Genomic DNA, 21,166 nt, shown 5'->3' on the forward strand with positions numbered 1-21,166 from the left:
AAATACGGTGATTTTCGTACCTATCAACGGGATCATTCCTTGAATTTCATATCGAACAGGAAATTGGAAAGGAAAATCAGATATTATCGTACAGCCTTACTGGGATCTTTCAAGGAAAACCTGTCATCCGAATTCTTAGATTTGCGCCCGCAACAAACGGCTGTACGAGCGTTGGTTTCGAACCAAATAAGACTTTCTCACAACATACCTCTCCCGTCATTGAAAGGATCAAAGTGACTAGTGTGGTAGACCTAACGAGCAACCTTTATTACTCCAGGCTTGCCCACAAACCCTAGCTTTTGTCTTCTCCTTCCTCGGCGTTGTAGAAGAACAAGACTTCCCTCTCCAAACTTTCTACCCAAGCTTTCCAAGCTTTTGGCTGCTGGCTCAGATCATTCTTTTCTTTTCATGAACGTTCTTTTTTTACACATTCTTTTTGGAAAATATATTATTTAATATTTGTACGTGGGGTCGGAAAGTTTGGTTCCTTTTGTCAATCATAAAAAGATCAACGGGTTCACTCAACCTTCTTCATCGATCTTGTCGCTGGACGACCTTTAATTTTTGGGATATTTGGATATAGAGAAGATGGGGGCTGTACAATTTTTAAAGGAGCAGACTCGGGGAACCAAGTTGCTATTTAATTTCCTCTTCCATGGCTTTCACATTGGCCTGTTTGCTTTTGGATGGTGAGTCGCCTTTCAACATATCTTTTATCTCCTGCTAATAAGTTGTACAGGTGGAAGCAAGCCAGTGACCCTAGACTCTCGGGTTTGAACTCTCTTACATTCTCAGTATGGATATCGAGAGGTGCCGGTCTGGTGTTGTCTGTAGATGTTGCATTGATCTTATTGCCCATGTGCCGCAATATCTTGAGATACATTAGACCAAAGGTCAAATTCTTACCACTTGATGAGTCTCAATGGTTTCATCGACAAGTAGCATACTCGTTATTATTCTGGACCATATTTCATGTAGCTGCTCACTATGTGAAGTAAGTACTGCAAAGTCCCATCTTTACTCAAATATTAACATTCAGGCAGTTTCTTCAACGTCGAAAAGACTCAAATCCGACCTGTGACTGCAATTCAGATTCACTATACCGAAGCTGGCGGTATCACAGGTCATATCATGTTACTATGCATGATGCTGATGTATACCACCGCGCATGCTAAGATTAGACAACAATCTTTTGAAACATTTTGGTACACGCATCATTTGTTTATTCCATTCTTGCTTGGAATGTACACACACGCTACGGGATGTTTCGTCCGTGATACCGCAGACCCATTCTCTCCATTTGATGGCGAGAACTTCTGGGGACATTGCTTAGGTTATGAAGGATGGCGTTGGGAGCTTTGGGGTGGTGGACTTTACTTCCTTGAGCGTGTGTATCGCGAGATCAGAAGTAGAAGAGAAACTCAAATTGTTAGAGTCGTTCGTCATCCATATGGTATGTTACATCCTTACCATCGTCATTCAAAACTAACAAATTACAGATGCCATGGAAATTCAATTCAGAAAGCCATCAATGAAGTACAAGGCAGGCCAATGGCTTTTCCTCAACGTCCCATCTGTTTCCCGTGAACAGTGGCATCCATTCACCATCACATCATGTCCATTCGACCCCTACATCTCTATTCACATCCGTCAAGTCGGTGACTTCACTCGAACCCTCGGAGACGCCCTCGGAGCTGGTGCTGCACAAGCCAAGCTCTACGACGGTGTGGATCCCAATGGTATGTACGAAGTTGCCCTCGAAAACGGTCAAAAAATGCCCGACATCCGCATAGATGGTCCCTACGGTGCTCCCGCCGAAGATGTCTTCGAGAATGAAGTCGCAGTCCTCATCGGCACTGGTATCGGTGTAACGCCATGGGCATCCATCCTCAAAAATATTTGGCATCTTCGTCACGGAACAAATCCTCCCGAACGTCTTCGTCGAGTAGAATTTATCTGGGTTTGTAAAGATACTACATCCTTCGAATGGTTCCAAGTCCTTCTTTCATCTTTGGAAGCACAATCTCAAGAAGCAGCATCACAACCCGGTAATGATGGACAAGAATTCTTACGTATCCATACTTACTTGACCCAAAAATTGGATATCGATACGGCGCAAAATATCGTATTGAATAGTGTTGGTGCGGATGTCGATCCATTGACTGAATTGAAATCGAGGACGAATTTCGGTAGACCGGATTTTACAAAACTGTTCGAGGGAATGAGAGATGGAATCATGGATAAAACATATATGTCTGGCTTGGAGGGAGATTTTAAAACTAATATTGGAGTTTACTTTTGTGGTATGTTTTGTCCTGTTGTGGTTTTGATTCATTTTTCCCCTTATACGCTTTCCGATACATTTTTAATTTGAACATGGATACTAACATTCTGAATAGGACCAAACGTAGCAGCCCGCTCCATCAAAAAAGCATGTAAGAATGCGACGACTCGCGATGTCAATTTCTCGTTTTGGAAAGAACATTTCTAGAGTTTCCATGAGGATCGTTAGGAAGAATAGGTGGATGTTAGTCGAAGAGATGTTAAAATTCTCGCGAATTATTCTGGGATATTATGATTGGGAATGGAAACTAGGAGCAGGCGCGGATTTTTTGGATACGATGTGATTCATTTGTTTCTACTAGGTACTTATTGATATGATGGATGACTGGATGGATGGGTGTAGATAGCGAACTTTTGAATGAATAATTGAGAATATTACTATCTATGACAGACAATTTGTTAGGTGCTCTTGCAGCGTGTGATGTAATGATGATGGGATGTGAGGATGTGTGTATGAATCGTCATCCGACATGAGCTCGTTGCAATTTTCCTAAAAATCTTGGAGTAGTTGTTTTGCATACTCTAAATTCTGTGAGCTGATACTGTAACTCTTCAATCTATGTGCCAGGAATTCATTTGAAGTATCTTCTCTATCAAGACAACTTCCAATAACCCATCCCATATCTCTTTAGTAATGCAGTCGGTCATGTAGTCTAGTTCAGTTTGTATAACACACATACAAAGGTGCACTACGGTCCCTTAGATCCTCGCTAATAGCATATCTCCCCTGTTCATCTATAATCCAACCACCTGTCCTTCTTCCCTCCCCTCGTCTAAATCTTACTCCTCCCCTCTTTTCCATTCTTCTCAACCTTCACAACAACCTTTCCCCATGTCCCCCTCCCCCCTAAACTCTCCAATGCTCCTGGAACATCCTCCAGCCCCACAAGCTCCTTATCCCTAAAGACGGTTCCTCTAAATTTTCCCTCTTTGATCAATTTAAAAATACCCTCCCATACCTCTTGGATCTTTTCCGGTTCGTTCTGCACATATGCTCCCCAGTGTAATCCCACTATACTTATATTCTTCAACAAAACCTTATTCATCGCCACTTTCTCGATATTTCCGGCTGCGAATCCGATAACAAGGAGTCGTCCGTTCCAGCGTATGCATTTTGTCGATTTGTCGATTAGGCCCACTGGATCGAATACGATATCTACACCTCTGTTGTTTGGTGTTAATTTCTTGACTTGATCGGGCCAAGAAGCATCGCCGTAATCAATAACATGATCGGCGCCAAATTCTCGCGCTACCTCCAGCTTTCGCTTCGTGCCAGCAGTAGCTATAACAGTTGCGCCGAATGCCTTTGCAATCTGCACGGCTGCAAGACCGACTCCACCGGCAGCAGCGTGAATCAGGACATAGTCTCCAGATTTTATATTCGCGCGTGTGACGAGGGCGCCGTAGGATGTGGGAGCGGTGACGAAGAGACCGGCTGCTTCGAAGAAAGACCAGGAGTCGGGGACGGGGTAGAGAGAAGCTTCTTGGGCGCAGACAAGAGTTGCATAGCCACCTTGAGAGGCGCCAAAGACGCGGTCGCCGGGTTTGTATTTAGGAGATGAGGAAGAGGAGGGTGTGGAAAGAATGGTGCCGCTGAATTCTGAGCCGGAAATCCCTAGGTTGGGGGTTAGTGAATGGTTGGGGGGTTGAAATAGGAGATTGGATAGAATAAAAGTAGTTATGGATTCGAAATCTTGTGCCAATGGGCAGATAGAAGAAATGTCTTACAAGGTAGAGGAGGTTGGTGTTGATATTTCCCGCGAATTTGGAGCAGGTCGTAGAAATTGGTAGCGGTGGCATGAATTTCAATCAAGTATTGATCGGGGTTTGGTACTGGATCAGGCAAATCCGTGACTTTAAGATCTTGAGGTCCCTGTGTTGTAACAATTGGTTAGTATACTACATAGATATACATGAATATCGAAGGAGACAGGAGATGAAAGCTTGGGGGCTCTCTCTGAAAGCTTACTTTGACATATTCTTTGATTTGAATTCCACGCATCTTGTAGGTTGTTTCAGAGGTTATAGATATGGTTTTGTTGGTTCGAAATATGTTGTTTCTCGAATTGAATGAATATAATATAAAACAACAGGTCGAAGGAGAGAGAGGAGTGACTTGTATGTAAGAGTAAGAGGAGTATTGAAGTGGGTAAGCTATGAAATTGAAGGATCCCCGGATTCTATAAACGCGGGGACCGAGCCGAGGTCCAACTAAAGATCAATTGCTCGGTCGGTACCTTACCTGGCCTAGTTGAAAGTCTATCAAGAAGGTTGCTTCCTGCCCGGTGGTACCGGTAGTATTGAAGAAGGCAGATTTCAACTATCTGCTGCCATTGCATGAATATTATAAGTGAACCTCCGACCTCAGCATCTCTTATCTTACCTGGCCGGTGGGTGCACTTGGCTTCATGCCAAACTATGTTTCTAGCTCACATCACCGAGAGTCCAGATGTTGAATTCAACGGGAAGCAGACCTCACTGGCGATGAATGCGGGATATTAAGTTTAAAGTCTAAACAGAGGCAACACTGTGCAGAATCTGCGAAGAAAGATATTACTAATAAATAGATACGTGGTTGTTTGATTTAGCTTCTCTTCGTGATCTGATATACTTTCCTGGTGTTCTGCTCGATAAAGGAAAGGGGTTAGGCGGAACTCTACCTACTCGACACTGGTACTTAGATCTCGCGCTGGGCCGGCCCTTGCATGACTGTGCCTTATTATGGCCCTGGAAGTTACTTTGATATACCCAGATAGTAGTCAGAAGCCAAAAGATTTCCATGGAAGATAGTGTCATCAGTCATCAGTCAGTCACCAGTCACACAACACACCTACCTACCTAGGCGTGTGAGGATATCCATGAATATATACGAACTTCTATACGATGTAGAGCTAATAATTAATAATGAATTGCATTGTAGATGAAACCATTTGAGTCTATCGGTTTTTAAGGGAAATTAATTTATTACCACATTTCTCTATTCCTCATTCACCCTCTCGTTCTCCCAATTATCCTTCCTCTCGAAATTTCCTAGTGACAGCCATCTTTGAACCGTCGAACGTCATCTGAGCCATAGCCACACCCCTCAACGCCTCACTTAATATTTGCCTATGATAGTTACGATTACCTACCTAACACACACATCAAACCACCTTAACTATCAATCCAACAAACAACCCCCAACCATACCTACCTGACTCTTTCGGATATCCAGATCCAATTCAATCTCCATCAGTCAACTCACAAATCCATCCAAAATACTAAAATGTCAGACGAGACACCAACTGCGCCCGAGGGCGATTCTCAGATCACCTTCAAGGTCAAGACATCCTCTGATGGAAATCACACAATCACCATGGCAGAGACCGCAACAGTTCTCGACCTAAAGACAAAGCTAGCTGGAGATGATTACGAAAAGATTCCAGTAGATCGTCAACGATTAATCTACTCCGGTCGCGTTATGAAGAATGAGGAACCTTTGAGCACTTATAAGATTAAGCCTAACAATACGATACATATGGTCAAGAGCGCACAAAGCAACGTTGCCAATGCTGCTGCCAATGCCGCAACTGGCGCTGCAGCAAGTCTCCCAACGAACATGGCTGCCGGAACCGCGAATAATCCTCTTGCTGGTTTGACAGGTGCTCGATATGCAGGCCACATGGGTCTTCCAGGTGCTGAAATGTTCGGCGCAGACGGTGGTGTACGTATGCCCATTTCTGAGAGCAATCTTTCTATACTAACATTTTCGCAGATGGGTGCGCCACCAAGTGAAGATGCGCTCGCTCAAATGATGGATGATCCCAATGTTCGTCAAACGATGAACGAAGCTCTTAACAACCCGGACCTTGTCAATATGATGATCCAAAATACTCCAATGCTCAGAGATATGCCCAACGCGCGCGAGATATTACAATCACCTATGTTCAGAAACATGCTTACGGATCCGAACTCCATTCGACAAGCTGCTGCGATGAGAAGACAAATGGGAGGTGGAGGGGCTGGCGGCTTTCCTGCGCCAGGCGTCACTGACACTACACCCGCTGGTGCAGCAGGGAGCACACCCGGAAGTGGTCAACCCAGCGTACCACCTTTCAATATGTTTGGAATGCCTGCTGCAGGAGGTGCTAATAATCCATTCGCATCATTGTTCGGTGGACCAGGAGCAGCAGCCGCGGGTCATACTCCAGCACAAACTCCCCCACCTCCCGCTTCTGCCGGGGGAACCCCATCAACTGGAACTGATGCTAATCCGCCGAATCCCTTTGCCTCGCTGTTTGAGGGAGCGGGTGCTGGAGCCGGAGCCGGAGCCGGAGCAGCTGGAGCGGGGTTTAACCCCTATCAAGGAATGCCACAACTCACACCGGAACAATTCCAAGAAGCAATGCAAATGATGCAAAATGGAACATTCAGAGATATGTTTGGCGCTGGTGGATTTGGCGGTATGGGCGGAATGGGTGCTGCGGCCCCAAGTGCACCTGCAGCTCCAGCAGATACCAGACCACCTGAAGAAGTGTACGCCGATCAGCTCAGGCAGTTAAATGATATGGGATTCTTCGACTTTGACAGAAATGTTGCAGCTCTAAGAAGAAGTGGAGGAAGTGTCCAGGGAGCCATTGAACAATTGTTAAGCTAGATTTTTGGGGATTTTCTTGCTTTTTAAACTTTTCTTTGGGGGGGGCAAAGTGTCGATATCACGGATAAATGAATTTATGGGGAATATTCCCGAACATTGATTCACTCTTCTTACATTTTCATGATTAATTTTTATTTTCAAGATTTGCTCGCGTTGCTGAACCAGGTTGAGCTAAGCTAAGCGCTTTACATCGGGTGTTGGGAGTCAATTAAATCAGTTATGAATCCCTATTTTGAGATAATGTGATTGATGATATGTGACTGGTGTGCTGTATTCAGCTGTGCAGATGAAGTGTGGAAGTATGGAATCGGGGTGTAAGTGGAGTATTCTAGCAACGTGGGAGAAATTCGACGGGTATTTACATGCTTGGAACAAGTTTTCTGTGCTTACATTCACCTAGGCGAGAAGGATGTTTTATTTGTTCACTTTGATCTTGGATCTTGGATCTTCTTCTCGATACTTTGCACGTCAGGCTTAGACATGACTAGTGATCAATAGGATTATTGACGAGGATTCTTGTGAATCTACTATGGAGCTTAGAGTGGTAGGAAGAGTTATGAGATAGGTTTGAGTATTACGAGTAGGTACCTAGGTAACCATACTTGAGAGCCTAGGAATTCATTTCGATTTGCTCTCAGTTATTTACTTTTGGTGTGCGAGTGACGTGTACTTGCGGGCTGGTGCATAGGCTACGGGGTATGACATATGCTTTTGAGCCGGTGCATTGGGTGGTGATTGTGGATAGGGGCTTATGGAGATGAGTGTGAGTCGTTGGATTGAGGATGGGAGATGGGAGATGGGATTGGAATTTTGTTTGCGGAGAACAGGGAATAGTGAAGTTTCAGATAGGCTGAGTAGGGAGGATATTTGGAAGTGGGAGTGAGGTTGTTTGTAGACCTTAGGGGGGAGAGGATAGCGGAGGAGAGAGGGGAAGACGAGGAAGACGAGGAAGAGGAAGGGTAATAGGCAGAGGACTTTAAAATGAGATAATACTAGGTTAATGATGTGTACTCTCTTGGATTGAGAAACGAGTTATCTCATATCTCCAAAGGGGAGGACTCAAGAAGTAGAAATTACTTGATGATTGTGTTCTGTGGATATTCCTAGGTGGAAATGACACATGTATCTTTTGAAGCTATATTGAACCTCTGGATTGATATATTACAAGCCATGAATGTGACTTTGTGAAATGACTAGAAGAAGTATAGGAACCTGAGCACCAGCTCAACTTACTAATGGAGAAATGGTTTATGGATACAGAGATACCTGTGCAGGATAACCCTTTATTTCACACGAAGGGAATCATTGTTCAGAAATTTGTTTGCACTTGTTGAGCTAAATAGATGATTTACTTCTAGTCAGATCAAGTCTCACTGCACTGCCAATGAAAGTCCGTTCACTAGTTCAATATGTAGTCAATTTGATCATGTAACCTTAACCGAACATCCGACTGTTGTTTATACTCACCAACACATCCATGGATACACAAACCAACAGCTAGCCAAAAATTAGCAACCCCAAGGCATTACGTGATCGAAGTTCCTGTCAAAAGAATAAACCAAACCGACTTCCCTTTTCTCTTGTCGGAAAGTTGTATTTGAATCCATCTCTTGTAACCTTAAAGCAAGCTATGGCCTCCGACTTGATCACACGTCATCCATTTAAGGGAATCTGGGCTCTAGGTGCCATCATATTGAACGCTGTCAAGTTGCCCCTCTGGCTCTTTTATTATTCATTCTCATCGAATCGACAGCATCCAAAATGGAGCTTCAAGCAAGCCGTAGCCGCTGTCGCACTGAAAACTGCTGTTTGGCATTCATCTATGGTACAGGTCTCCACGCCTTTGGTTATAAAGGCAGAGGGTAAAGAAGAAGGGTTTCTTGTTCCAATCAAGCCATCTTCCATACCAGGAGTTTACAAGGGAATCTGTGACGACAAGGAAATAAAACCCGCAACGATTTGTGGCTATTGGTATCCCTCGCCTTACAACGCCGATGAGGATAAAACCAAGAAGGTTGTACTTCATTTTCATGGTGGAGCTTTTGTCACTGGTGACTGTCGGCCTAAAAAATCTGGGTATGCGGCCGATCTTCTGACTCAACATATCGGAAAGACGTTGATGGTTTCTTATCGACTTTCTTCGAACCCTGACGGTCGCTTTCCTGCCGCGCTTCAAGACGCTGTCACAGCTCTCCACTATCTCCGAGATCTAGGGATTGAATACTCCAACATTATCGTCGGTGGAGATTCGGCAGGTGGCAATATCGTTGCGGCATTGTTGAGATATCTTGCTGTTACAGATGCACCTGGTCCTGCAGCGGCACTTTTGTGGTCTCCCTGGATTGATCTTGCAAGGACTCTTACTCCAGAAGTGTTGTATGAATCTCCGCACAGATTTACAGATTACATTCCTGCCAATTTCGCGATCTGGGGAGCCAATTCCTATTGTCCCAAAGATGGTCCAGTCAGCATGGACTCTGAATGGATCAGTCCTGCAAAACATCCATTCTACACAAAGACACCAATGTGGATCCAAGGCAATGGGCAAGAGGTTTTGCTTGAACAAGTCAAGGACTTCTCAGACGGAATGAAGGGCATAGAAGGTAATGAGATTGCTTTTCACAGTGAGGAAATTGCGAGTCATGATATTTTGCTGGTTGGAAATATTACTGGATTCGAAAAGGAAGCAGTCAGTTCTGTGAAGGCAGCAGCTGAATGGCTGAACCAACTATGTTGATTCATCTTACGGAAGGGGATTGCACTTCTCCAATACGAAATGCAACACAACCATATGTTCAGTGTCAACGATATACTTGCATGGCTATCTTCACGTCCTTTCTATGGTATGATAGGAGCGAGTACAAAAAGTTCAAGATAGATAATCACGAAGGCTACAGGGCTACACATAATGGAGAAGAACTAGGTATTCTCGAAAGGAATGGTCTTAAATTTGAGTCTAAATTGATCGAATTGTTAACCCTAGTTTTTCGTCCGAACTTCAAGAGTCATTGTATCTTACATTCATGACTTGATTGATAGTAAAATTGATTCCCCATGTACACTTTATGCGTGAATTAGAAGAAAAATGTTCCCGTATGTCTTTTTCGAGTCCATTAAGCTCAAGTATTGTATTTCATGGATAGGGAGAAAAGATGTGGAGATTAAATTCGTGAATCAGAAGTAATTCTCTCACTTTTGGATATTAAAACTGCATTCATATCTGCCAGCTGTCTTGAGGCTGTACAATATATAGCAAGGCATTTCGATGGCTGTGTCTGGCATCAAAATAGTTTGAAGGTGGGCAGCGCAGCCTAGCAATGCTAGCCAATTAGAAGCGAGAAAATGAGGTGATACTTTCCAAGACTTTGACCCACCAGATCCTTCTTATAAGGTTAGCGAATTTCCGATGTGCTTGACCACCATTACCGCCAATCTTTCTTCCTTCGAATGTGCTTGCTTAGTTTGCTATGCATACCTGATTGAGTTGACCGCTTCTATGAGATATGTGTTCCAGTTCTCAGATCCAAGATTTGCTTCGTTTCCATTTTTCGATAGGAAATGCTAATCACCAGCAGCTCATTATGTCATGGTCATGATGTTCATTTCATCCACTTCTTGACATCATGAGTCTCAGCTCAAGCGCAGATCTAAGATCGCAAATCAGATCTTCAACCGCCCGTGCCAGCCTGGTACAGCGCTTCGATTTACACGGCTCCTAGGAAGGTATTCATGGATTTGATTCCATATACTCCAGGTACCCAGGCCGGTATGCTCAGAATAGCCGCCCTTTTGAGAAGGCAATGAAGCATGTCGCCATTTATATTCCCCACTAAGGTCAGCTTCTAGGCTTATTCGATCTCCTTCGCGGGCAGGGCCCTTCTTCTTGATGGGAGATGGGGGTCCATTAGTTCCTGTATATGTTAGGAATGAGTCCGTACGCATAGTGACCGAGTTTGCTAAGGCAGATGAATTATAAGTACAAAAATACCAATCGATTGTTGTTTCAATTTCCTTTACAACTGGATGCATAGAAGTGTGTCATTACATTCATCACACTCATTACACTGCCATTCCTTCCTTCTTTTGACTCTTTAGTTTTAGTGGGCTTTTTGTTGGGTCCTTCGTTCTTTCTTACTCCTACCTTCTGAGAATCGATATTTGATTGCTAGTTTCGCGGATCGCTCGCGATTATCAGTAGCTAGATATCAAGAAGGAATTCTCAATACATCAATCATTTAAAACTCACCACTCCAAGCATTTCATATTCTTCTCTGGCCCTCTAAAATTCAATATACATTTCCAGCGTTTACTTGTATCATTATTCTTGTATTAATGCTGCCATAATGATGGTTTCTGTTAATTTCATTCTTTTAGGAGTTCTCTCGACAACTATCACACAAAGTTATGCTCAAGGGACATTCACGCCTGAGAGGCCGCCTGCTGTTCCTTTGATGGTCAAATCGCCTTATCTGAATAGTTGGCAAATCTTTGGAACTAATGCTACTAATTATCAAAATGGCAATAGTCTTGCTTTGCGATGGAGTACATTCTGGCAGTAAGTTTTTGCCCATCCCTCGATATAACAGTTTTTCTTCAACTGCCTATTGTTGCCCAGTCAGCTAGGCTAATCTAGATTTTCTAGCAACCAGATCACGGGAATGACAGGAATTGTAAGGGTGGATAGTGAACCATTGACTTGGATGGGATATCCTTACGCAGCTGACAATAAAACTCTACTCAAATCTGCAGAGCAGACGTCTTTTGAATATACCTCCACAAAGAGTATTTTTACTTTTGACGTAGGAGGAAAGATCAATTTGACGGCTACGTTCTTGTCACCTCTTAATCCGAAAGATTTGAAACAACAATCTTTGACTATGGCCTATTTGCATGTAGATGTGGTGTCTACAGATGGGAAAACTCATGACGTGTCGGTTTATGCAGATATCTCGGCTGGTAAGTAATCTATTCTGACCCTATACAGGGTATCCAATGGTCCAGTCAGAGAAGTGGATATCTGAGAAAATCATGCTTCCAAAGCATCTGAGCAATTGTAAATTGGTCACTGTTAGAATTCTGTCCGGACCACTGGATATCCTCATTATACTGTACCATTGACTAACACACTCAGAATGGGTTTCGGGTGATCGAAGTACTACGGCACAATGGGATTATGGAGTGACAGATGATAAAGTTGCATATCATAGAGTCTATCGACAAGAGCAACTAGCGTTTACTGAAATCAATGAGCAAGCCGAATGGGGATATTGGTATTGGGCCACTCAAGACAATAGCAACATCACTTATCAATCCGGAGCAGACAAAGTTGTTCGTGCTGCTTTCCAAAGTCAAGGAAAGCTTCCGAATACTAAAGATTGGAATTATCGAGCGATAAATGACGAGTTTCCGACGTTTGGTTTTGCTAAGAATTTTGGAAATTTGTACACGACGGCTCAGGAGGTAGTATTTGTGTTGGGATTGGCCCAGAAAGATGCAATTCAATTTGATGGAAGCGGTGGCAATACCACATTGCCATCCTTATGGACGTCATATTTTGCCAGTGATACCGATGCATTATCATTTTTCTACAATGAATGGGACACATCCTGCAGCTTCTCCGACACTTTCGACGAGATGATTAGGCGAGACTCTATTGCTTTTGGTGGCCAAGATTACTTAACTATCACCTCCTTATCCGCACGACAAGCATTCGGCGCAACTCAACTCGTAGGCAGTTCCTCAAACCCCTACCTCTTCGTCAAAGAGATATCCTCCGATGGCAACGTTCAAACTGTCGACGTATTGTTTCCAATGCACCCGATTCTTCTCTACACCAATCCACTTCTCCTTAAATTAGCCCTTAAGCCTTTATTTGAAAACCAAGAAACAGGTCGCTACCCCAACGCCTACAGTATGCACGATCTCGGTTCCGCCTATCCTAATGCTACTGGTCACTCCGCGGGGAATGATGAAGAAATGCCATTAGAAGAGTGCGGAAACATGCTTATCATGTCCCTTTCTTATTTCCGCGCTACTAACGATACGGAATTCTTAAATGATCATTATGAAATCTTGGATCAGTGGACTCAATACCTGATTGCTTCTGCGCTGATTCCGGCGAATCAACTGAGCACAGATGATTTTGCCGGCAAACTGGCTAATCAGACAAATCTGGCATTAAAGGGTATCATTGGGATTAAAGCCATGGCGGAAATTGCTTCTTTGACCTGTCATTCTAATGTTTCGACAAATTACAGCTCCATTGCTCAGGAATATGTGGAAAAGTGGATACATCTCGCTGTCGTCAACTCTACGAGCTCTTCCAGTTCTTCACCAATGCTTGCCCATACTTCACTCAATTACGCTAATTCTTCATCCTATTCTCTACTCTATAATCTCTTCCCAGATAAACTCCTCTCTCTGAACCTTATCCCTCAATCGATCTACGACATGCAATCCACCTTCTACCCTTCAGTAACAAACACCTACGGTGTTCCACTAGATTCGAGACATGGATGGACAAAAAGTGATTGGAATATTTGGTGTGCATCTATTGCATCGGAACAAACGAAGAAGGAAATGATAGGAAATGTTGCAAAGTTTGTGGGAATGAGTGAATCGGGAGTAGCGTTGACGGATTTCTATGATACAACGACAGCAGACTTAGCAGACTTTGGTGCTCATTTTATCGCAAGGCCGGTTGTGGGGGGACATTTTGCAGGAGTAGCTTTGAATAAATTGGGAGTGGAAGTGTAGATGTGAGGTGATGGAAGAGGGAAGATCATACATAGTTAGGATTGAGGGATGGATGCTACCGAATGCCAGAAATTCGGTTTGTATTACTTAGATTCTTGTTTTTCTTTGTATCTTGTTATGGGAGTTAAAAGTTGTAAAAATAGCGTGTATTGTCTAGACGAGCGTTAGAATTGGAATTGGAGCTGGAGAAAACTTGGGATAGTTATTAGAAAACTCACCATTAGACGAGCCTTTATACCTCAATGTAAAATTGTATCAGCGAGTTTCACTCTCGATTCTTCAATGCTGTTAATATGACGATACGATTGTCTAGTCTACAGCTCGTACCCATAGTATTAGCCTAGACCTAGATAACCCGAAAATCTCCCTAGAGGTACGCCAACCACTACCAATGCCGAGACCAACATCAGATAAAGTCCATCCCGAACTTTCAACTTATTCATCACGATGCTATGAAGACACAGTCCTAAAATTCAAATCAGAACTATATCTTGACTTATGACCTAATGATAAAATTGGGGATCAGATATTAATTGCGTTGGTAGACAGCGAAGAATCCCAAGCTCAAACCTGTGAACTTCAGATAAACCTTTTTCTGTTCATCTCCATCTACAGACTTTGTAATTTGGAGACGGCTTTAGTTGAAGTTGTTGATTGCAACGTTGTTGTGGGTGTTCAAGTCGAAGTGGCAGGATAGGTTGAAGTGGTTCTGGTGATTATTGTCATCAAGTGGAATTCGTGGCTGGGGTGATGGACATACGGATTAATCTTCGATGATGGGGATGGTAGTTCTGAGAGATGAATCAGGGTGTAATCGATATTGAAAGGTGTCGGAGAAAAATCAACATTTTGCTTGGTTAGATACTTTTGGTGTGACGGATAGCGTGTAATGGACGGCATGAATTGTCTATGGATATTCAAGGGTATCACGGCGATAAAGCGGGTTGGCTCAGAGCGCAATTCATATTTCCATCGCAAGATGGGATGGAAATATTCCTCATTCAGTGAAAGAGGAACGGACAAGGGTGGGCGGAAAGGAAGTAGACATATTGATCAGATGATTATGGGATCCAATGATGAAAGTTTACTTTCATGTCTCGATATTGGATATTTCAAGGCCACACTCAATTCTTCAGCTTACTCTTGGATTCTTTAGACTGCGCCCTTATTAGTCTTGTCTCATCCTTCTGATTGGTGATTTGTTTGAAATTCCCCAAGGAGACGGTATCGCGGATCCCATCAGCCGGTGCTTTCCATTGACATGTTTCCTTTTGCTTCCGCAACTGCTCTCTCGCTTATTTCTCTGTATCTTGACTCTGTTTTTTCTTTATCGTACACCGCTAGTTGATTTTCTTGCCACCATCTATCGACCTCGCCGTTTCTTCTAGCATCGCAGCGTATCACATTTTCTGATCTTTGTTCATGCTATACATGTACTCGCATTATTCTGTCACTTCGATTGATCTTGAGATGTAGGAACTAAAATGGGTTTTCGGTATTTCAAGATAGGTCAATGAAATAGCCGAAAAAGTAAATGGGGTCCACCGCCAGATCGCGAGCTCGACTATTTCGCGACAAAATGAAACCCTGAACATCCAATGACCTGATAGGCGCTCTGATTGTCAAGTTAGAACTGGAGCCCCAAAAAGATTGAACTTGACCTGCTTACCTCGTATCGTGAAATGGGATCTGGTTCTTATCCAATTTGAAACACAAGAAAATGTTTAAAGGCCTTGGATTTTCTTTATGGCGCCTGCGGCTATTCCCTCTGCAGGGGCAGGCTAGGTGTTTTTTCTGTATATGCGACGTAATTAAACTGTAAACACTAGAAATAATTTGAAGATATTTCCCGAGAACTTGTATTTGATCTAACTGAATTAGATGCAAATTTCCACCTACAATCGCGAACTTTGATTGCTTACGAATCTCCAAGTCATATATTTCCACCAGGCTACACTAGAAAATATCATTTTTTTAATTATTTTTCTGGTTTTTTTTTGATTCGTGGCAGCGGATTCTTCAACACTTGACATTCGTGCGTTCCGTACATAGGAAAATGCTTTCAAGCCTTCGATCAGGCTAGGTAATACTATCGGCTATTCACCCCTATACATGCAAAAATTGTATAACGAAGACTGATAGACGAGTTTGAACTGTCCCTTCTATTGGTAGCTCAAAGTCCCATCATATTTTCAACTGCATCTACCCAAGCGTAGAGACTATATCCTACACTTCTCGTGATTGATATACCTCCATGGTACATCCGCAAATATATGCGCTTTTTTAAAAAAATCAAAACTTGACGTTATGTATTATTAGAACCATTATTATTGTTGGATGTTCATTCATTCCTACCGAATACTGCGGCGTGAACCCAGTACCTGGTTTGGACTTCGATATTCAGACACATCAAACACACGTCGGTTTCTCTTGAAATCGGAACACAGCTTGATTCTCGAGTTAGACAATCGCCTATCCATTTAGAAATACGATTGTTGAAAAGTTACCTGTCTCTGTGGTCTGAAGTAGCGATTTAGAAATCAGATGTAAGTCTCAAGAATCGAATTCTTGAAAGTCTGCTTCCTCCTATCAAACCAAACGACTTTCAACCCTGCACGCCAGTACTGCCCAATTAGTCGGCTTTCCAGCTTGCCTTACAAGTTTTCTATTTATGAACTTCGGAAATTCAACCTCCCAATCGACCTTATTCCAGTAACTTGAGTTTCCCCTGAAAACGCTCATGGACATTGAAAAGACTCTGAAATCGTATACATTTGGGCTGACGCCTGTATGATTTCAAGAGATCTGTCCTCACAATTGCAGCTAATCACCAATCTACCATTGGAGCGTATCTCTTCCTTCACTTACAATTCATGGGATCGAAGTATCGAGGAACTGGAATTGGATCATCTGTCAACTAGCCAAAATTGACAAATAGAGCAGCACTCCGGGGAAGATATGTATGTTATTGCTCTAAAGGGTAGCATTGAAAGGGTGGCTCGTCTCTCTTCTTTCAAAGGTATGGATGGAGATGACTAGAAGAATCAGAAACAAGGTTACCGCAATTTGGGACGGCTACAATAGTTAGTACCGGGGAAATGGACGGCGATTGAAACTATCAATGTCGTTGGCCTAGCCAGCATGAAATATCTCGGCTATCGATTGGTCGAAGATGGTGGAGGGTATTTCCAACATGCACGACAACGATGACTTCGATTCCTACCAGTATGGTGGATGAGTGAAGAGAAGTCCGAGGAAATCGAGTTTCAAACCTGCTGTGCAGCTTAAGAATGATTCATGATTCAGTGATAATGTACAGTTCCAAACTGCGGTATGGTTCAAGAACGACTTGTCATTCGAATTTGCCGTACGACTCAAGAATGTCCATGATTCGAAGATGATTCATAATCGAAATTCGCCGTACAACTCAGAATGAGTCATGATTCAGAGATGATTTGTAATTTAAGACGTACCTCTTTATATCAATAAAAAGCCGTACATACATACAACGTCGTGAATATACCGTATAATGTTCTGTTCGTTGTTGGCAAGGTACGGTATTCGAAATTCATCTCTTACCTTCTCGTTCGATGTGTACACCTCTGCGCATACATAGTAATTCACTCAACAGCGGCATGAATGGGTGAGCGCGTGAATGAGCGGACCTTAATGACTTGGAAAATTGAAATACGGTCAGTACAGCAATGTTCACGACGGTGTGACACTAAGGGAATTGCAATACATTCATCTCGTCGTCAAAGTCCTTAAATACATAGCTCCCCCAACCACTCTCCTTCTTTTTTTCTCTTTCTCTTGTAAACAACTTCCAAATAACATTTTCTACATAAACATCGAGATCTTCCACACAACGAGATCTTCCACAAAATATCTTCTCTTCATCAGCCATCAACACTCAAGAGCTGTTTGATCTCTGCCAGATTACTGGTAGTTTTTTGCATTCAAATGCCTTCCATAAAAACTCTTTTGCGCAACGTCGCATCCAAATTCAAATCCAAAGTCTCAAAGTCGACGCAAAAAGACCCTCCACCTTCGGTTTCCGATGAAGCATCAACACTCAATGTCACCATGGTCAATGATTCCTCGAATTTTGATCATTGCTTCTCTCCAACTCCACAGTCAGCCCCAGCTATAGTTGACTCCGACTCTTTCGATGGCCGCGACAATAAAACCGCACTTGACGACACACCAAAAAGCCCCTCAATGTCGCTTCCAACATCGATTGTCCCAGAACCTTCCGAAGACACTTTAGAAGGTTTACGACAATGTGCCGAGTTTATCAATTCTGTGTCCTCTGATCTTTCGCCTGCTCCGGAGTCGATAAAATCTTCTGGCTCCGAGATCCTTCGGGGTTCGGGTTCTACCTGCGACTGGGACGATCAAGAGCCGTTTGTGACATACAAGCATAAGATCATTCAGTTATGTCATGATCTTGGTCTCGGTGAGCCCTCGAAAGTTGAGCGTATGAGAGGAGGTAGTTTCAATAGAGTCGTCTGTCTTTCACTTCCTTCCAAAGACAATCAGGACCATGTTCTTCGCATTCCTCGAAATCTTGATACGAATGAAAGCACTAGAGATCAGGTTGCAGTTCTACATTATCTCGCCCCATTGATGCTAGTTCCCGCTGTTGTGGCCTTTGATTCCACCTCAGACAATGTCATTGGTCGTCCATATATCCTTCAAGAAAAGCTCAAGGGAGTTAACGCTGGATCAGTTTATTACGACTTGCCTTCTGATGAGAAAATGCAATTCGTCAAATTACTTGCTGATATCGTTAAGAAGTTGAATACTTTCAAGATCGATCGACCAGGACAACTTGTTGCAGGGCCTTCCATTCCTTCTATCTCTCATGAGCCGCTCACCATCCCAACTGATATTGAAGTCACCGGCTACCGCTTCAGCCAGCATGATGCATTAGAAGTCATGTCCAGCCAGAACAAGCAACCACTATCATCACTTTTGGACTCTATCTTTGAAGAACGCAAAAAAGCCGATGAGGACTTCATGGGTCTCCAGTGGAACTCACTTCAGAAAATCACAAAAGAAATGAAAACTGCCGGGTTGTTCTCAAACACAGACACCGATTGTGTTGTATGGCATTGGGATCTTGCATTTAGAAACATCATGGTTGAAAAGCAATCAAATGGACAATGGGCTTTAACTGGTATCCTGGATTGGGATGGGCTCTTGTCTGCACCGTCCGTTATGACTAGAGCTCCACCTGTCTGGCTATGGATTGAAGAAAATGACCGCTCAAGCAAATGGCATGAGGGTCTAGGCAACAATGATATTCAGCCAGCTCGGGAATTGACTATGGAAGAGCTTGTCCTTAAATCTTCTTTTGAGCAGATTTTACAACGAGCAGACCAGAATTATATGGCGGATGCTTATGGCCGAGGTGTATGGATTCGACGACTTGTTAAATTTGCTCTCGAGGGATTTGCTCAAAGCAGTCATTATATTATGTTGAAAGTGTTAGTTCGTGAGTGGGAAGCCTACTATCAGTCCTTAGATCTTGATACAGACACGGAAGATGATAGTGATGACAACGGATCGGATGGGTCAGATGATGAGGACGGATCGGATGGCCAGACGATGATGAGAATGGATCGGATGGACCAGAAGATGATGAGAACGGATCGGATGGACCAGACGATGATGAGAAGCTTGCATCCTCCAGTGTCACATATCGTTCAAACCACTCCAATCAATCAAGCGCTTCGTCAACCTACGAATTTGCACAGGAATCGTTTGAAACATACAAGTTGAAAGTTGCTCAGCTTTGTCAGAACATCGGATTCGGTTCTCCATCGAAGGTAGAGCGAATGGGCGGTGGAAGCTATAATCGAGTCATCGGACTCACATTTCCGGGACAGTCTGAAGATCGAAATTTTGTTCTCCGTATTCCACGCTCTCCATATGAAGATCATGAATTGCATAAAATACGCGATCAGGTCGCCACACTCTTGTTTCTCAAACGATTCGACTTTCTCTGTGTGCCAACAATCGCAGCTATCGATACCACCGAGGACAATGTTATTGCATCTCAGTTCGTTCTGCAAGAAAAAATCACCGGGCAGCCTCTCTCGGATGTTTTCCCCACTCTTCCGCTCGCTGAAAAGCTCGAACTCACGACTCTCGTAACCCGACTCTTGATTAAAATGGAGGACATCACCTTTGAAGATCCCGGTGTACTTTCTGGTGCGCAGCTCTTGCCATGGGTTTCCACATCTATTCACCAATCGAATTCCCCACCAGTAATTTCAGGCTTTAGTATTAACCCTATGCACGTCGCCTCGCCTCTCAGAAAGCAAGGTCTTGGATCTTTGCTTTTCAACATGCTCAGCGACCAGAAGAAAACTTATACTTCCGGATATTCGGTTGTATTATGGAGCAGACTTCTAGATGCGCTAAAGCAGATGGAGCAGGCTGGATTCTTCAAAGATTCCGACTCGAGAAACATCTTGTGGAACTGGGATATCTGCTCTCGACATATCTTCGTTGAACGAGACAATTCTCCAACCCCCATTGTCCCCTTTTCAAACTCAATATCGAACACCACACAGCCACTCAACCCTGATGATTTGGGTAACAAAAGCACTGAAAGTGAGGCTGATATTCAGGGTGAAGCTTCTCAAACTCTTGATAGTCGAACTCAAATTGCAAGTGGTGGGTGGAAGATCACTGGAACCATCGACTGGGATGATGCCCTGTCAGTCCCACACGTCATCACTAGGGTCCCGAGAACGTGGCTCTGGTTTGACGACAATGAACGCAGTAAATTTTGGGATGGAGACCGCGAAACTCCTCCTGAACGAGCACTCGCCGAAGATGAACTCGCAATAAAGAATCACTTTGATGAGATCATGCAACAAGCCGATCCCAACTATATGGATGATACCTATTTCAGAGGTGTTTGGATTCGTCGATTGTTTAAGTTTACGCAAACCGGGCTTTGTTATACTCACGATTTTCAGAGAGGTGATCAATTTGTGAAGGACTGGAAAAGTTACTTCGATAATCATGTCTTAATGACACCGGATAAAAGTGTAGCAGATGAAGCTGATTGTAAATCGGAGGAAGGGTCTGAGTAATGGTCTAGCTAAAGTTCAGCTGGGGACTGGGATGGCATGGTGTATGGAATGTATGCAGGCAGATGATAATACTCTCAAGGCAAAATAGGTGTCTCTGGAGACTGGAATGATGGCATGATTTGTGAAATATATGTAGATAGATGACGATACCCGCAAGGCAAGATGAGTGCCTCTCTTATAGATTAGAAATTCACCAGAACATGTCCCACCAAGCATTCTGCAAATTGTGAGATAAATGCGAACTAGATAGCAAGATCTATAAAGCGTATGACCATTCAATAATTTTACAAAACTAGGTATCGTTGGAATTCGACGACAA

General features: G+C 43.3%; 6 protein-coding genes across 6 annotated transcripts; 5 read left to right on the forward strand and 1 right to left on the reverse strand.

Annotated features, from left to right (window-relative positions):
* Positions 1-588: 588 nt before the first annotated feature.
* EAF02_003254 (uncharacterized protein) lies at positions 589-2,491 on the forward strand (the record flags this gene model as incomplete). Its single annotated transcript, XM_038899302.1, has 5 exons — positions 589-689; positions 740-994; positions 1,044-1,453; positions 1,500-2,303; positions 2,400-2,491. The coding sequence occupies 5 exons, from the start codon at positions 589-591 to the stop codon at positions 2,489-2,491; spliced, it is 1,662 nt and encodes a 553-aa protein (XP_038761590.1).
* A 264-nt stretch (positions 2,492-2,755) lies between these two features.
* EAF02_003255 (uncharacterized protein) lies at positions 2,756-4,931 on the reverse strand. Its single transcript, XM_038899303.1, has 3 exons — positions 4,313-4,931; positions 4,072-4,216; positions 2,756-3,958 (listed from the first exon to the last, which is right to left on the reverse strand). The coding sequence occupies exons 1-3, from the start codon at positions 4,343-4,345 to the stop codon at positions 3,117-3,119; spliced, it is 1,020 nt and encodes a 339-aa protein (XP_038761591.1). The 5' UTR covers positions 4,346-4,931; the 3' UTR covers positions 2,756-3,116.
* Positions 4,932-5,608: 677 nt separating this feature from the next.
* Positions 5,609-6,979, forward strand: EAF02_003256 (uncharacterized protein; the record flags this gene model as incomplete). The annotated part of the gene is made up of 2 exons (XM_038899304.1): positions 5,609-6,046; positions 6,098-6,979. 2 exons carry the CDS (start codon positions 5,609-5,611, stop codon positions 6,977-6,979), a joined length of 1,320 nt encoding a protein of 439 aa, XP_038761592.1.
* A 1,630-nt stretch (positions 6,980-8,609) lies between these two features.
* EAF02_003257 (uncharacterized protein) lies at positions 8,610-9,716 on the forward strand (the record flags this gene model as incomplete). The annotated part of the gene is made up of 1 exon (XM_038899305.1): positions 8,610-9,716. The coding sequence occupies one exon, from the start codon at positions 8,610-8,612 to the stop codon at positions 9,714-9,716; it is 1,107 nt and encodes a 368-aa protein (XP_038761593.1).
* Positions 9,717-11,322: 1,606 nt separating this feature from the next.
* EAF02_003258 (uncharacterized protein) lies at positions 11,323-13,735 on the forward strand (the record flags this gene model as incomplete). The annotated part of the gene is made up of 3 exons (XM_038899306.1): positions 11,323-11,534; positions 11,622-11,935; positions 12,111-13,735. 3 exons carry the CDS (start codon positions 11,323-11,325, stop codon positions 13,733-13,735), a joined length of 2,151 nt encoding a protein of 716 aa, XP_038761594.1.
* Positions 13,736-17,698: 3,963 nt separating this feature from the next.
* Positions 17,699-20,847, forward strand: EAF02_003259 (uncharacterized protein; the record flags this gene model as incomplete). The annotated part of the gene is made up of 2 exons (XM_038899307.1): positions 17,699-19,235; positions 19,346-20,847. 2 exons carry the CDS (start codon positions 17,699-17,701, stop codon positions 20,845-20,847), a joined length of 3,039 nt encoding a protein of 1,012 aa, XP_038761595.1.
* Positions 20,848-21,166: the final 319 nt, after the last annotated feature.

This window comes from Botrytis sinoallii (assembly GCF_014898435.1).
Source record: "Botrytis sinoallii strain Bc 23 chromosome Unknown BSIN_004, whole genome shotgun sequence".
NCBI classification, from domain to species: Eukaryota; Fungi; Ascomycota; class Leotiomycetes; order Helotiales; family Sclerotiniaceae; genus Botrytis; species Botrytis sinoallii.